This window comes from Oryzias melastigma, linkage group LG7, assembly GCF_002922805.2.
Source record: "Oryzias melastigma strain HK-1 linkage group LG7, ASM292280v2, whole genome shotgun sequence".
Lineage (NCBI taxonomy): Eukaryota > Metazoa > Chordata > Actinopteri > Beloniformes > Adrianichthyidae > Oryzias > Oryzias melastigma.
The window spans coordinates 24,568,139-24,585,812 of record NC_050518.1 but is presented as its reverse complement, the minus strand read 5'-3'; the positions used below and the strand labels follow the sequence as shown (position 1 = coordinate 24,585,812).

Sequence of the window (17,674 nt, the reverse complement as noted above, 5' to 3'; positions counted from 1 at the left end):
TATTTAAATATTTTTAAAGTAACCATTAGTGGTCTGAAACGTAGTTTTTTGCTCATTTTTCTTCGTCTTCTGAAATAAGGTGTAATACTATAGCATGAGCTCCACCTAGTGGCCAAACTCCACTGGAGAAGCAGAACAATTGTTAGAATTTCTCCTTTAGAGGATCTATATTAAAACTGTGTGATGTGAACAATCTCATTATTTCACTCATACATTTTACAGTATGTCAACTGTAAGTGATTCTTATAAATATATTCAAAACACATAAAGATTATCCATGTATTTCTAAACAAATGTGTCTAAATGTGTAAACTCAAGATTGAATTGAATTGAGAGGATCGAAAGAATCGATAAAAATTGGAATCAAGTTGTTTCTGGAATGTTTATCGATACCCAGCTGTAATCGTAAGACTTTATTCAGGTTAATCGTGAACTATTTCTTTGGGTTTCTATCCCAGAGCTCCTTAGCGTTTTAGCTGTGTCAGCCATTTCTCTGCTTCTGTTTTTGATGAACGCTCTCTATTCTTCATGAAAAACTTTCCTTTGCTTCTGCAGAATCTCCATGTTGTGTTTGTGGCTTTCATCTCTCTGTCTTTGCCACACGGGGGGTTTAAGGGCAGGGGGGGTGAGCGCAGAAAGGCTCATTACAAGCAGGGAAAATGAGAGCGAGATGGAAAAAGCCAGAAATTGGGTTATCACACACAGACACGGCAGAGAGCCGTAGAGCCGCACCGGAGAGGGAGCGGCAGGCAGAGGGAGGCTGGAGCGCCTTCCCGCTCTTTGTCTCGTCAGTGTCAGTCGCTTCAGTGACTCGGCGGCAGGCGGAGAGGAGATGGAGCCTCAGAGATTCAGTAAGTCAGCCTCCACTCAGGTGACCGTGGTGTGTGTGTGCTGCATTGATCTGCTTTGTAACCTCTGGAAGTTGGTCAGCTCCTCCGGAGGAGTGGACTCCTGCTGTCCTCGTTGGCTGTGAGCTGCTGGGTTTGGGAATCTTGGTCCTTCCTCGCTGATGTGACAGCTTCACTTCGGGGTCCAGCTTCCTGAGAAGCTTTGAGGAGAGGGCTTCAGCCTGTTGAGTGCTGTCAGCTGTCATTCCTCTGCGTCTTCAGTGAGCGCGGCAGCAGAGCTGCAGGAAGATGCTTTCCTTTTCTTGGGAAAAGTTCTGCAGATGCAGAGATGCACATTCAGGACGGGCTTGATGTGCAGTGAATGCAGAGGTTCAGCTCCTGGCCTCCAGTCAGGCATCAGCAGACGTGACAATGTGGAGGAGAAACGGAGTGTGAACGGATGAATGAATGTGGCTTTCACTGCAAAGACCTTGAAAAAAAAGATCTGCACAAATGCAGTTTATTCAGCCAGGAGCTTGATATGTGGTGAGAAATGATGCGGAAAGCTGGTCGAGTTTTGGGGTAAAATATTCAACTAACTCTTGATTTTACCAGCTGATGTAAAAAATATGTTTTAAGAGTTTTTTAGTGTTTGGTTAACCCGCCGAATCCAGTCCTGAACTCCCTCAAACCTCAGAGATCTGGTTGGGAAAACATATTTTTCAGTTGTCAAAGTCAAGGTCCGGGGGCCGGATCCGGCCCTCTGGGTAATTCTATCCGGCCCTCCAGATCATTTTATTTTATTGTTATTAATGACCCGATGTTATCTTGAGCTCATTTCTAACTTGTATCATTTTGACAAAATATATTTTTATGGACAGTAAAATATTGAAAGTTATTTAAGGTTTAAGTTGATTTATTCTGAAATAATATTCCAATATTCCTGTCTTTTTATTATTCATAATTATGTTAAAATGTTATAGTTTTAGCTAATTCAAAGCTGTTTTGGAGTTCGGCTAATATTCACATGCTACCTTCTTGGCTAATTTAAGTTTTTTTTTTTTTTTGTTTGTTTTTTAGGTTGTTTTGAAATTTAGCTACTTTTTCAGCAACATGCTAGCTGTTTTTAACCTAAGTTTTTTGTTGTTTTTGTTTTTTAGGCTAATTTAGCATTTAGTTAATATTTTAGCTGGCTATCACTTCAGCGTTTTCAGCTATTGGCTTCAATGATTTCAGCTATTAGCACTAGCATATAGCAGGACGAGCCGCTTTCTCCTTCAGAATCTACTGGACTTATTGTGTTAACGGTTGAAACGTTACAGTATGTTAACGTTTTGGTGTTTAAGTGTCACCAGCGACGCTTCAGGTGTTAAAAGGGTTACGACTCCTTCCCATGAAAACTGTTTTCTGTGTTCTCGTGGTGTTATTCTCATGATGGAGGATATAAAGAAAATCGTGGTGAATCACAAGCAGATTGAAAAATTACGTTTGATAAAGATACCAATGCAGCAACTGAAATGGGCGGGGGCACCAGATCCAAGCTCCGCCCCTTTCTAATGCAGACAAATAGATCCATGAACGTCTTTGTTTTCCTCGTCTGAGCTGGAATCTGGATCAGAACTGTACGGATGGATAGAAATGATATTTTTGTTGCATTGCTAATGTTAGCTTGGGATAGTGAGGGGCTGTAAGCTAGTGGGAGATTGATGGGAATTGAGTGCAGGCTTACACCACACCAACAGTCCCACTGCTGCTCTCCTAGAAATGACATCATGCTGGAGACATTTTTACTTTTAACAACAAAATAATTGTGAAACAAAGCTTTTCTTATGAGTTCTAGAGAATGTTTGCAGCCTGATCTGCTCTCCTCACCTCCACCTGTGAGCCTCCGTCAGCTGCAGACATGATGCTGGATTGGTTTTCTGACCACAGAGATCGGCCATGGCAGCTGCCGAGCGGCGGCCTCATCTGGACTCAGAACATTGTTCACTGGAAATGTTCTCTGATAAATTCACACGAGCTTCCCTCTCAATCCTCCTCTGTGTTCCTAGTCCAATCCTCCCTCCATCCGTCCGTCCATCAGGGCATTCACTTCTTGATCTCATCCTTTCATCCATCCATTATTAGCATTTCTGTGTTCCTTTAATCCCAGCAGACTGACTGCTATCATCACTCTTGGCCCAAGTCCTTCCATTATCTGATCAGAGCGCTCTGGAGTGATCCGACATTAAAGCTCACTCATGTTTTATTAAATAAAGCGGATGGCCGAGCCGAGCTCCTGCTGCATCTTCCAGCGTCGGACCAGAAAACAGAAAATCCGACTCTCATCGTGTCTGTGACTCTGTAACGAGATGGGAGATTTCTATTTTACACTAAATATTGGCTGTCCCTAACTCTGCAAAGCACATGTTAAAATCAAGGCCCGGGGGCCGGATCCGGCCCTCTGGGTAATTCTATCCGGCCCTCCAGATCTTTTTATTTTATTGTTATTAATGACCCGATGTTATCTTGTGCTTATTTTTAACTTGTTTAATTTTGACAAAATATATTTTTATGGAGAGTAAAATATTGAAAGTTATTTAAGGTTTAAGTTGATTTATTCTGGAATAATATTCATGCATTTGTATTATTCATAATTATGTTAAAAAGTTAAAGTTATAAAGTTTTAAAAATTAGTATTCTGCAGCTTTTTGGACTATTCTGGCATTTACTAAGATTTTTTTAGGCTATTTTGGAGTTTAGCTAATATTTCAGCTTCATGCTAGCTGCTTTGGCTAATCTGGGCGGGGTTTTTGTTTGTTTTTTGGCTGTTTTGGAGTGTTGGTGATATTTCAGCTACATTAAACCATTAAAACTGTAACTTTTTAACATAATCATAAATTGGATATATAGCATTACCTGCGATAATTCTTGCATGAATGCTGTAAGCTGAATTTGGCAGCTGAAGATGCTGAAATTGATACCTGAAAACGCTGAAGCTGATAGTCATCAATTATATTATCGAAATGCCAAATTAGCCTAAAAACAAAAAAATATTAGCCTAACTCCAAAACAGCCTAAAGAAACTAAAACTAAAAACATGAACAAGCCAAAACAGCTAGCATGTAGCTGAAATATTAGCTAAACTCTAAAGTAGCCTAAAAATCTTAGTAAATACCAAAATATTCCAAAAAACTAGCAGAATGCCAATTTTTGAAACTTTAAAACCGTAACTTTTTATAATAATTATGAATAATAAAAATACAGGAATATTATTCCAGAATAAATCAACTTAAACCTTAAATAACTTTCAATATTTTACTCTCCATAAAAATATATTAAGTCAAAATTAAACAAGTTAGAAATGAGCTAAAGATAACATCGGGTCATTAATAACAATAAAATAAAATGATCTGGAGGGCCGAATAGAATCATCCGGAGGGCCGGATCCGGCCCCCGGGCCGTGACTTTGACACATGTTTTAAAGTAACCATTGGTGGTCTAAAGCACCGTCTTTTGCTCACTATTTGCTCATTTTTCTTGATAAAAGTGTAAAGGTAAAGCGCAAGCTCCACCTAGTGGCCAAACTGAAACAGAGAGGCAGACCAGAAGCTGCATCCATGTTCCAGATGGACATCTCTAACGAGGAAATCCTTCTGCCACAGTTCAAAGTCGAGATTCAGAGGCCGATGTGTTTCTCCCGTATAAAGACATCTTCCCGATGAACATGGCGGCTCCTGTAGGTCAGCCAGCTCGGCTCTGGTGGAAAAGGTCAGAGAAGTCCTGGAGGACGACTTTGAATCAGGGCGGTCTGGACGGCACAGATGGGTTGTTGAGCGGCTTCCTGCACCCAGGTCTGACCTTTACACCATCAAACCACGGTCCTGTGATGAAGACTCCCTGAAGAATCTGTGTTCCGACCCTCGTCTTCCTCAGCTTCATCACCAGCGACTGCATGATTTGGGAGATAAAAGAGATTCGGCTCTTTCATACATTATTCATTTCTTTCTTCATGTAAAGAAATCAGAGCAGAATGAATTCATCCCCAAACACTGAATTTCTGCTGTGTCCATATTTAGAGTTTAGATTAAAAACGTTGACAGCTCTGTCCAGGTGTCTGATCACATTTAAAACCAGATCCCCTCCAGACTGAAGCCGAGAACTGAAGGATAGAGCTGTTGAACACAAGAAGGTCGTCTGACTCATTTCAGAGCAACGTCACTTTTTATGGCAGGTGAAAGTAGCAACAATCTTTACAATAAAAAGTCCTAAAAATCATTAGAATTTAATGTTATCATAGAATAATGTTGGTTTAGCAACAGTTGCTGGCATGATTTCATGATTTTATGTGCATGTACGGGTGACACGTTCAGATGTTTGGTTTTGTTCCTCCCTGTTTTGTGCTGTCGGCTGTGGCTCCTCCTTGTTGCTCCGCCCACCTCCCTGCTGGAGGAGTTCACAGCTGCTCCACGTCAGCTCATTTAGTTCTTTGCGTATTTGATTCATCTCTCTGTGTTGGAGCATCGTGCATGTCACTAGGTTTTCTTGTCATGTTATTCACTAGTTTTTATGTTTGTAGCTTTCCTGTTTTTCCATCTTGGATGTAGATTTTTTGTTACTGGACCTAAATAAGTTCCAACTTGACCTTCTGCGTCCAGGGCTTCTCTACATGTATATATATATATATATATATATATATATATATATATATATATATATATATATATATGTATACACACACACTGCACACTTTATGCAGTAAGTTTTACTTTTACTTCATGTCATGATTTTTCTTTTACTTTTCTTCCTTTGTGCAGCAGATTTTGGAACAATAGTTTTAGTCTGTCGTCTTTCTTTGTTTAGTCTCATTTTGTTTTGCCTTGACTCGATTTCTGTGAAGTAGTAATGTTAACATTTTTTGTTTCCAGAGTCATCGGGGATTTAAAACTTTGCAGGATTTTCTTCTTGATTCTGTTTTTCCTCAAACAGATTTGTGAGTGTTTGGATTTTAATAAGCGAGTATTTGTTTCAGCTGGAAGATGCATAATTCAAAACCTTCTTGCTGTGTTTGTAAAGTGCAGCTTTGTAGGGTGCTTCCATAATTATTTCCCATGATTCCCTGGATTCCAGAAATGAAGGGTCTCTTTTGGATGAAAAGGAATTAGTTTGGATGCTCAGAAATCAGATCCCATTTGATTTGATTCATTTGGAGTCAGTTTAGAGAGAAATAAAGCAATCCCATTTGAATCATCTGAAAATCATATCAACCCCCCCCCCCCACACCCATTATGGGGGTGCAATCAGGCTAAGAATATAGAAATGTTCCTGTGCATGAAGGTTATTGTGTGCAGGTGGCTCCTCCCCTTTGATTAGCAGTTCTGCAGATGAAAAGAAAAAAATGTTTTTTTCAAGTAGGAATGAAAAATACCAAGAAAGGAGAACTTTCACAGAAGTTGTGGTTAAATCTCCAAAGAAGACAATAGAAATGCGTCTTTTCCTCAGAGTGAATGAAGAGAGCAAAGAGCTGTCGACGCAGCAGGTATGAGCAGCAGCTGAAACAAACTGATGTCAAAGTCTGAAGCAGACGTCAGCGTTGATGCTTCTGCTGCTGGGGGAGATTTATCATCAGAAGAACTTCACTCAGCCTTCAGTCACTGTTAGAGCATCAGCTGATGGAACGGAGGACTGCATCCCTGCTGCAGCCGAGCACCAATCAGATGACTGTGAGCTTCCTCAGTCTGAAGATAGTCTGAGTGGAACAACCAGACACTGTTCCTAAACCCTTTTGGGCTCGCTGGGCATCCAGAGCTTAACCTGCCTACAGTAGGGTGAGGGCGGGGCCATCGCCGGCCCTAGGCAGAACGAACGCGTGCATGCACATGCACGCACACACAAATACCTACGACAACGAAGAATTATCGCAGCTGCCTGGAATATGTCGAAATGAGTATTTGTTTATTTTAATTGTCAAGGATTATGTAATAACCACCTTTTTTTAAAAGAATAATAACACTTCTCCCTTAAAGGACTGTGAATTTCGACGCGTTAACGCGCGGTTAATACAACATAATTAATTAGCTAATTTATATAACGATCTGAGGCGTCCTGCCGTGCAGCTGTGAGATCAGCGTAATAAAATTCTGTTTAAAATAAACTTAAACTTTTTCCATTCTGTGATTGAGCTTTTATTCAATTAAAGAGATAATTTGGCATTTATTTGTAGTTTTTGGACAAATACAATTTTTTATTTTAATAAATGAGGCGGAGAACGGATGTCAATCTGACAGCTGTAATGTATCAGCAGTGTACCCGCTATGGGGGGGCGGAGCCTAATGGAGCTGTCTGCTATTAGAAATCTGAAGAGGAAACCGACCATTATTTTATTTTGTGATGTGGACCGACATCAATTTTCTACAATAACAAGCACCAGCGTTATCTAAAAATGAGGGAAACTCCACATTTCTCTGCAAAAGTCCCGCCCACCGACGTCGCGGGAGGCGAGCAGTTCAGAATGGACAGACACGCCCCCACCTGTGTAGATTCCAAATGAGACGACCTGAAATCCAGCTGGATCAAATTCCCCCCCCCAAAAGAAGTTTTATTATTTTTCGTAAACAAAATAAAGAAAATTTATGAGAAAAAAAGAAGATAGACAGGAGTGAGAAATTCTTATTTTCTTGGCTGCCTGGTGTCACTTTAGTCTAGATTTTTTTGTCATTTCATTCAAAAAATGTTGTTTTGTTAATTTTATTATTGTTGTTTTAATGAAATCACAACTAAAACTTTAATTTTATGTTGTAAAAACGTTTTGTTAAACATGTTTGGGGTTTCCAAAACAAAATGAATCCCAGTGTTCCAGACGGAATTTTCTCTTTTTGCATGATTTTATGTTTAGTTTGTGAAAAATGACAAAACAAAGGTAGTTTCATATAGGAGAGGTTGTGCTGATTAAAATGATAAAAAAATAAACAAGCTGGTCATTTACGTAAAAAACAAAATTCAATTATAGACAAAAAATGAGTTTTAGACCCTTAAAGGGTTAAAAATAAACGTTCTAAATTTACAAGTTTTCGTGTGATTTCATATTATGATTATTTTCAGATAATAAGTGGCTGACAAATACTGCAACGAAAAAAAAGGCGATTCATTTTCTCTAGATTTGTGATTAATTAATTTTTTTAATCGATTCCTGGCCCTAGTTATTTTATTCATGGTTATAATTAATATTTTTTTTTAAACATCTTACACAAAATGAGTGGTGTCAAACTGTAAAAAAAAAAAAAAAAAATTATTGCCATTTTTGCGCCCCCTCCAGTAGATAGCGCCCTAGGCGACCGCCTAACTTGCCTATGCCAGGGGCCGGCTCTGGGTGAGGTTCACCCTGGACAGGTCACCAGTCCCACTCATGTACAGGAAGAACATGCAAGAGAGAGAATAAAGAAACGTTTGTCAGGCGTTTTCAAGGTTATTTACTCAACAGAGTAAAAGAAAAGAGATTCAAACTGGAAAGATGAGAGGAAACGAGTCTGCAGAGTCTCTGCTTGTTAGAAGGGGCCATCACCTTTTATAAAACAACACAAACAAACTCTAATCAGGAGCTTAAGACAGTGACGTAAGGTTTCATATCTGAAAAATGGACAAAATGTTCTAACATTATGATCAGAAAGTCCTGGTGAGAAACAAACAAGTCCTGTGGTTTCTAGCTGTGTACAGACGTCGCTCATTAACCCTTTAGCACCTGAGCTTCAATGTTTATGTTCTTTGATTCACTGTAATGTTTTATTGTGAGTCGCTTTTCTCCTTCAGAATCTACTAGAAGGACGTTGATCGTGTCAACAGTTGAAAAGTTAAAAGTATGTTAAAGATTTTGATATTAAGCGTCACCGGCTCATGGATGAAAACGAAGGAGAAAATGTATAATTTTCTTACACTTGCCTGTATGTTGTTCCAACTGGACCAAAATGGCCACCGTAACGTGATCCACATTCATTCTCATAAACACTCATCAGCATTCCTTCATAGAAGAAACGGGGGGGCTGTGGGGGTGTTTGCAGAGCTTCAGCAGGGACTCATTTGTATGATGTTAAAGTAAAGTCGAGGCAGAGAACTCCTGAGAGGTCCAGCCAGCCTCTTCTGCTGCTCGACTGTGGGGCTGAGAGGCTGTAGTGACTCCCCTGTGCCTAATAAGGAAGTGATGCTGCTGAACGGCTGACAGAGAGCTGCCACCGCTGAGAGATGCTAACACAGGATGCTGGTCTTTATCCCATCCTCGTGCTGTCACACGTCGGAATCAGAACAGGAGGATTTACAAATGATTCCCTGGAATAAAACTTCTGAGACTCTTTTTAGTCTTTTACCCTCATCTTCTGTTCTGAAATATCCCATTTATTCAAACTTTATGGTCAGATAAAGGAAAAATGTGGAGAGAAAATAGTATCACTCCCATTTGTGTGTGCATAATTCTTGCTTTGTAACTCATACAATACATTGTGTGCATAAGTACAACAGTTATGAAATTAAAAAATACAATTTACATATGTACAAATTAAAATGACAACTTGAAACTAACTACAAACAGCAATCTTTAATAATTACGCACGAATCACTTGTTACGCACACACAAACCCACATTTACGCACAAATCTGATGTGAGACTCTTTTCACGTCTCCATGAAAGGAAAGATAAGTGATGCGTTTAAATGCTGCTGGAATGCTCGGTCATCAGAGTTTCATGTCAACCGCTTTGAACTTTGACTGTGAACATATGTGGGATATCTGTTTAAGAAAGTGGGAAATGTCAAGTTTCACCAGATAATATTCACAAAGTTCAAAGCGGCTGATAAGAAAACTCTGATGACCGAGCATTCGATTAGCATTTAAATGCATCAAATATGGACGAATCTCTGAGTCGTGAAAACAGTATGGAGAGAAAATACTCACTGTGATTTGTGGGTAAGTAATTCTTGATTTGTGCATAACTTTGGATTTGTAACTCATGTTTTGTGCATAAGTAAAAAAAATACAAAATAAAAAAAAAACACAATTTACACATGAACAAATTAAAATGACATGCACACACTAATCCCAGTGAGTCTATTTTCTCTCCATAAGAGTCTCTCTTCAGAGTAAATGTGCTTTTGTGTGTTTAACAAGTGATTTGTGTGTAATTTTTAAAAATGTGTGTGTAACTAGTTTTAAGCTGTTGTAATTTTAAGTTGTGCTTGTGTAAGTTGTATTTTATGTTTTTTGAATTTTATAGTTGTTGTACTTATTTACAAATTGTATCGGATGAGTTACGAATCAAGAATTAGAATTGGTAATGATACTATTTTCTCTCCATAGTATCAACCGGAAGAACATTTAAAAATACTTTCTGGAGGATTTTTGTCTCATATAAGAGTTGAAAGATTAACATGGAGGTTCGTCTTATTGTCCTCCAGAACCTTTTCTGGATGGGGTCCGGTACAGCATGTTCATGCGGTCAGACCCCCAGAGACGCTTCATTCACATCAGTGGTGTTGTAGATCCTGAGATCCGGTCCTTTTCTGTTTCTGTTTAGTGTTTGAAAATGTACCATTCTAGACCATTCCGGTGACAGAGTGCGACCCAAACCCGGTTCAGTGGCTGACAGCAGACCCCCCCCCCACCCTCTCAGCTCCAGCAGAATGTGATGCATGCTTTCACAGAGCCTTCTTCTGCATGGAGGGAAGATAATTAATCCCTGCGCTCTTTTAGGCGAACGTTTGCTGATGTGTTGTAAACAAGCTGCCACTGACTTTGTTTCTTAAATGCAGCTAAACTGGAAATGAATGTGAGAAACCTGAATCGTTATAGGAGTTGTGGTTACAGTAGACACCATGGGTGAGCGTCGGACATGATCAGCCGAGTTCTCACTGAGGAGGAGCTCGGCAGAGCGGTCATTAATCACGGCCTGTTGTCCCATGAACACGAGTCTTCCCTTTTCTAATGAGGAGCTTGGAGCTCTCTGGATCATTACAAATACTGTAGTTTAATGGAAACCTCAGAAGGTTTTCTAAGGCGCCTGGAGGGGTGGAGTCTGGCCCCGCCCTCAGAGCAGAGACCGGAATGGTCAGAGGACGTCTTCCAGGTTTATGCGGAGAACACTGAAAACCTTTAAACGCTGACACTTTACTCTCAGAGTCTAGTATGCTTCTAGTATGAGCTTAGTATAGGTCTAGTATACTTGTAGTATACGTCTAGTAGACATCGAATATACTTCTAGTTGCGTCGAGTACATGTCTAATATATGCCTAGTATACTTTTGGTACACGTCTAGTATATTTCTAGTTGCATCTAGAATATGTTTAGTATACGCCTAGTATACATCTAGTATACGTCTGGTAAATGTTCAGATCATGAACATTGTAAACATTGTTCTGCTTCTCCTGGAGAGAGTTTCAGTTTGACCACTAGGGGGATAGAATCACATCTTATTCCAGAGGAAGAAATAATGAGCAAAAAACTATGTTTTAGACCACAAATGGTTCCTTTAAAAATATTTTCTAAAAAGAGTTTGGAAAATGAAAGCCTGTCTGTAGTGTGAGGATCTTTGGGACAGATCCAGATCTCATTGTAAAAGCCTCCATGTGAAGGACTGGATGAAACGTTTCATTCCTGCAGAAGTCATCCCTAACATTTATGGGATGTGAAGCTGCTGTTCAGCGGCTGCTTCCTCCCCAAACACAGAAACTGGACTCTTTCCTCCACTTTCTGCTCCTTTGCTTGTTCTCATCTGTCTCCGGGGGGGTTGAATCGCCCGCCAGTGACTCCAGCTCAAACACAACCGACCGAGTAATTAAACTAAACTAACAGGAAGTATTGACTTTGGTCTTTTCTCCTCATATTTTCAACTCCATCCATCTTCTCAAGGACAGACCCGTTTTTATCTGCTTATTCAGCCTAAAACTCACCAGAACAAACACTGCAGAGCCTTAAAAAACGGAAAAAGTGGTTTTCCAACCTCTGTGGCAGGAGTATCAACAATGCACATCAAAAAGAACGGCTCTACAGATCCACAGAAGACGGCAAGACGAGCCAGAGGCGTGGTCCACGGCCAAGAACAGGAGCACAGACGATCCAGGAGGAAAGAGAAACAACATGTGAATCACACTGCACCAAACTGTCATAGTTGCAGTTCACATCTTAAATCAAGAACCAGAGTTTTTTCTCTCTGGAGAGACAGAAAAGGCTGAAAAGCTTTGATTTGGGCTCATTATTCCATCTGGATGAATAACGCCTATCTTTCAAAAAAATGATTAACTTTTTAACACAGGAGTTCCAGTGTTTATGTTCTTGATTTACTGTAACTTTTCAACTGTTAGCACAATAATTCCAGTAGATTTTGAAGGAGAAAAGCGGCTCGCCGCTTTTCTCCTTCAAAATCTACTGGAATTATTGTGCTAACGGTTAAAAAGTTATAGAATGTAATTGATTTTGTGCTTAAGCGTCACAAAATCAGGTGTTAAAGGGTTAATCATGACAAACACGTTAAGGAGTTAGAAGTGTCACCTTTACTTTTTGTGGATTTTGTTTGGTTTAAACGCAGTAGTTTCCATGAAACGGTTGGAGCAGATGAAACGTCGTGTGCAGGACAGAAAAACCCCCCTCGCCTCGCCTGCAGACGCCGCCTCACCTCACCTTCAGGTGACCTGACTGGAGCGCGCTCAGACGCAAAATCCTCCCAATTGACTTCACGCTGTGGGCAAAGTAAAAGCAGACTTTAAAGTTCGCCTGACTTGAAGCTTCTCTCCATCACTGCTGACAGGTGAGGAGAGGTCAAAGACAGAAACGTAAGTGTGGAATTGTCTATCTGTAACATTAGCTCATCAAAGTTTAACAGCACCTGAGGGGGAGGGTGGGGGGGTGGCTGGTGCCAGCATCGGTGAGGGACCCGCATGAATAATGGAGGCGGCGTTTGATCCCGGCCGGTTCAAGTGAAACTGAAAGCAGACGTGCAGCTCAGGAGGACGGCAGAAAGTCTGTGAGGAGGCGCAGTGAAAGTCAGAGAAAGGAGGTCAGGGGAGAGAGGGAGGGCAGTGCGCCTCCTTCCCCAGGGCCGACGTCGTCTCTCCTCTTCTGTCAGCAGGTAAAAAGAAAGTTTTAAAACGGACTAAAAATACATCCTGAAAAGCCAGAAACTTCCCGTTCACTGTGAACTCCTGAATGTGCTGCTTTTCATTTCAAACATGGAGGCGTGGCTTTCCTGTTGGGAGTTTGAGCGTTTTTTCTGTGAAGTGAGACGGGCTTTCACTGGCAGGAGAAAGAAGATGAGGAGGAAAGAAGAACAGAGACACATCCAGCCTCCAGTCCAGGCAGGACTCTGTCTCAGAGACCCGTGCTGCAGAGCATGTGTAGATCATGAAGCGGACAGAGAGGATTCTGGGAGTGGGAGGTTATCATCTGATGCAACAGACATGCAACAAAACACAGTGATCTGCTAGAGAACATGTGTTAAAGTCAACGCCGGGGTCCGGCCGTCCAGATCATTTATTTTATTGTTATTAATGACCCGATGTTATCTGGGGCTTATTTGTAACTTGTGTAATTTAAAAAAATATATATATATTTTTATAGATTAAAATATTGAAAGTTATTTAAGGTTTAAGTTGATTTATTCTGGAATAATATTCCTGCCTTTTTATTATTCAGAATTATGTTAAAAAGTTACAATTTTAAAAGTTTTAAAAATTGGCATTCTGCTAGCCAAAACGGCTAGCATTTTTAGGCTATTTTGGAATTTAGCTAATATTTCAGCTAATATTTCAGCTAATATTTCAGCTACATGCTCGCTCTTTAGGCTAAGTTAGGCTTGTCTTTTTAAATTTTTGCAGGTTGTTTTGGAATTTAGCTAATATTTACATTTACATGCTAGCTGTTTATGGCTAATTTAGGCTTTTTAAAAATAGTTTTTAGGCTGTTTTCGATCTTAACTAATTTTTCAGCTACATGCTAGCTGTTTTGGCTAACCTACGTTTTTTTTTTTTTTTTAGTCTTTTTTGGCTAATTTGTCATTTAGCTAATATTTTAGCTGGCTATCAGCTTCAGCATTTTTAGCTATCAGTTTCAGCATCTTCAACAGCCATTTTCAGCAGCATTCACACTAGCATTATCACAGGTAAATCTATATATCTAGTTCAGAATTATGTTAAAAAGTTACGGTTTTTAAGTTTTAATGTAGTTTTAGAGTGTTCAATAAATCTTTATTCTGTTTGTCCCGCGATCTAAGGTGTGTTTTGGATTTTGGTCCCTTTGCTCATCCTGACTCTGAATCTGCAGACCGGTATCACTACATGCAGCAGTGCACCACAGAAATGTTGCCTCCGTTTCAGAGGGTGAGAGGAGTAAAGCTGAATTATTTTTGGCACCACGTTGTGACTTCAGGTGTGCTCGTCCTGCACTTGCAGAGCCGCACATACAGGCGAGTCCTGTACAGGTGTGTGTTTATCAGGTGTGCAGTCCGAGTCATGTAGAGCTGAAGGTGCAGGAGCCTGAAGTCACATGACGCCGGCTTTAGTTGGTAAATTGTATGTTTTCTCCCCTTTTGTCTCTGGTCAGACGACAGTAACAGTAACACAGTCAAACACATCAAGTTCCTGTTTGAGGCTGATAGACGACCAAACTTACTGGAGCCAGTTGAGTTTACTCAGTGAAGACTTTGATTTTATGATATTTTCACACGTTTGATGATGAAGAACAGATCATTTAAAATATCTGCTTTTTCTTCACGTTCTTTGTGTCTTGATGAAAGAATTCATAAAACTTCGCCTTAACTGTCTTTTAGCTTTGAACTTTTTGATTATGTTTTGAGTAATTGTGTTGTTACTTATCTCTTCCTTTGTTAAACTTCTGTGGTTTTCAAACGAGGATCTTGTTACTTTTCGGGCAGTGATCTGTTAGTGTGATCATTAGGAAGGTCTCCTATGGACTCTCATTAGACCTGATTTCATGAACAGTGTGTTTGTTTCTATTGACTGTTTCTTATTGATGATCTTTATTGCTTTTATTCAAAGTATGTCCCCAAACCTCCAAACAATAACTAAAGGATGGCAGCATGAGGGAAGAATTCAAACAGAAGGTCTTTCTCGCAGAAACATCTTCTTTTTGAACATTTTCTGTAAGAACATGATTTCTTTTCTGTACTCCAGAGAACTCAACTCCATCCACACATCAGAACTTTACCAAGGTCATTTTCATACATTAGTGTTTTCTATTCAAACTATTATTAAAGTGTTTCCTTTCTCTCACCCAGATCTGAATAAATCCCAGCCTTTGGGTTTAGAACTAACATTTCTTTCTTTCTGCCTTGGATAACTGCATGTTGAGGTGGTAGTTGGGGTGGGGGGGGCAGACCTCGTATTAATGTGGAATTGAGTGTAAATATTGAGGAGTTTTACCACATGTATTCCACAGGTTCCTTCTGGAATAAAGTTCCATCAGTTGTCCCACGCCTAATTATTCTCCCCATTTGACCCCTCCCTCGGGGGAGTGGTGAGCTGCAGACACAGCCGTGCTTGGGAACCATATGGTGGCTGGTGAGATGAGTCTGTGGCGGACGTGGAGTCTGCAGCTTTGGAGTCAGACTCTTTCACAGACTGAAGGTTTCCCAAACTGTCTGGACAGAACTTTGACTGTTGGACTGAAATAGTGATTCAGTTTTTGCTTAGAGTTGATGAAAACAGCGGTGAGGATGTCAGACCTTCTCCTGCTCTGCAAATAAGCAGCGTAAGCAAACACATGAACCAAAATGATGAATATTTTAGCTGCAGCTGCTGAAGTGGAAAATCAGTTTTCTCAGAAGAGAATGATTTAGATGATGACTCTTGAGAGAAGCTTTTTACAGAACACTAAATGAAATCACATTTTGACTCTGTGAGTCGCTTCGGTTTAGAGTCAAACAACTAAAGATCAATTGTTACCAAAGAGCAGAAACGATGATCTGAAAACAAACCTCAGATCCATCCTCTCACTGGAGCAAGTGGAGGATGAATCCTCTGGGTCTGCAGTTCTCCTCTAAAGACGGACCAACCAGAGGAATCACAAACCAGATAAGAAAGCTCACCTGGATTCTGGTTTTGGACCAGAGAGAGTCGAGGAGAACTCTGGTCCTCTTACCTGCAGAGGAACTCTGGTCCTCTTCACTTCAGTATGAACGTAGACTGAGGATGAATCAGAGGACGTTCATAAACGTCTGCTGATGAACGCGGTGAAGTGAGGAGCTGCAGGAGCTTCTTCAGAGACGAGTCAGAGGACTGGAGAGACTTGTTTGCCACAGTAGTCATTCAAATGAGGAATGTTCAGAACTGGAGGATTTTTTTCAGGTATTCTGGTCCTCTCAAGGTTTGCTCTTCATGTGTTCCTCTAGATGAGCGCCGTGTGTGAATGTTATCGTAACCATCTGAAGCTGAACGACTGACCCGGAGTGAAAGCCGGTCTTCTCTTGTATTTGTTTGGTCTTCTTATCAAAGATCTTCAGTCTACTGTATATGAGAGCTAGACTGAGTGACTCCGCCCCTTTATTCCCCAAACATTTGAATCACGTCTGAGAGGAAGAACACTTTGTGTTCACTCAGACCTCCAGGAGGCGGAGCCGGATCACACCTGTGCTCACAGACTGAGATGCTCCTCTTGGGGGTAAAAGACTCAATTTAGGTCGACGTTTAATCACATTTCAAGACTCAAGGAGCCAATCAGAACGGCTCTGCAGCTTATTAGTGTTGATTATACAGCGGAACGGACTCACCTGTTCAGGGACGGATTCAGGGACAGACTCACCTGTTCAGGGACGACTCACCTGTTCAAAGTCACCTTTTTCTTCACAGTCTCCTTTCTTCCTACCCAGAGTGCTGTGAGGGTCTGGCAGGATGGGGGGGTTGGAGTATTGATGCTGGAGTTTCCAACAATCGTTTCTTCCTCAGAATGAGAGTTTTAGGAGTTGTGGACACATCCTTGTTGTTGGCTCAAGTCGCCCTTTCACTGCAACAACAAATTATCATCCGCTGCAGCTCTCCACACCTCTGAAAGTCAACCTGACAACACGTTCTCTGTGTCTTCTCACATTAGTGATGTCACAGGTAGATCTGATAGAATCACTCCTTCAATAAATCCCTTTCTGGTTCATCCCACGACGTTCCCCTCATCTCCTCTGGGCTCTCCCATGTTCCTCTGTGAGCATCAGTGAGGACAACTCTGCTCCCCAGATCATGTTTGGCCCCCACCCTACTGAACACTCCTCCTGTGTTCAACAGAAGTGATGGTGGCTCTCAGTTTCCTTTCAGACAGATGTTCTCTTCTGGCTTGTCATGTTCATGTTTATTTTAAGTTAGTGTTTAGCTTGAAAGGGATCAAATCTATCAGCAGTTTTCTCCGTCCTCCGACTCACAGGTTCTGGTTTGACTGTCTGTCAGATGTTGCATCTGATATCAATGAAAGCTTAAAGCTGAGGAGCAGGTTCTCAGCAGGTGAGCGGCCCTCTTATGGCTCTGTTTTGGTGTTAATTGGCCCCTCCCCTCTAGAAGCGTGCTGCCTTGCTCATCAGGCTCTACTTTAATGTGCAAAAAGTCCACAGGCACTTTCCCCCTTTTGCACTCACACTTTCTGAAATGCTTGACATGCACAAACGGAGACACGAAGGCGAGTCGTGCAGAGCTGCGGCGCTGCTTTGGAGTTTACAGACACTTTGATGAGAGATTCTGCAGAGCTTCATCTGCAGTTTCTGATTACAACAGTAGTATTCAGCAGGGGGGCCTATTTGTCTGCATCTCATGTGGAAGATGAAACCCAGACTCAAAACTCTCATTGTTTCATGTTTGGCCAGCATGAGGCGCTGTTTGTCAGCCAGGAAGTCCTTT

General features: G+C 40.9%; 1 protein-coding gene across 2 annotated transcripts in view; it reads left to right on the top strand.

Annotated features, from left to right (window-relative positions):
- Nucleotides 1–17,674, top strand: part of plch2a (phospholipase C, eta 2a) — a 94,620-nt gene that overhangs the window by 17,100 nt on the left and 59,846 nt on the right. The window contains exon 1 of one of the 2 annotated variants that reach the window (XM_036212908.1): nucleotides 727–851. The exons of the other annotated variant lie outside the window; for it this stretch is intronic. Within the exon in view, the coding sequence (XP_036068801.1) occupies nucleotides 833–851 (19 nt within the window). The 5' untranslated portion in view covers nucleotides 727–832. Of the gene's footprint in view, nucleotides 1–726; nucleotides 852–17,674 lie in introns of those variants that run through there. 2 annotated transcript variants of the gene reach the window in all.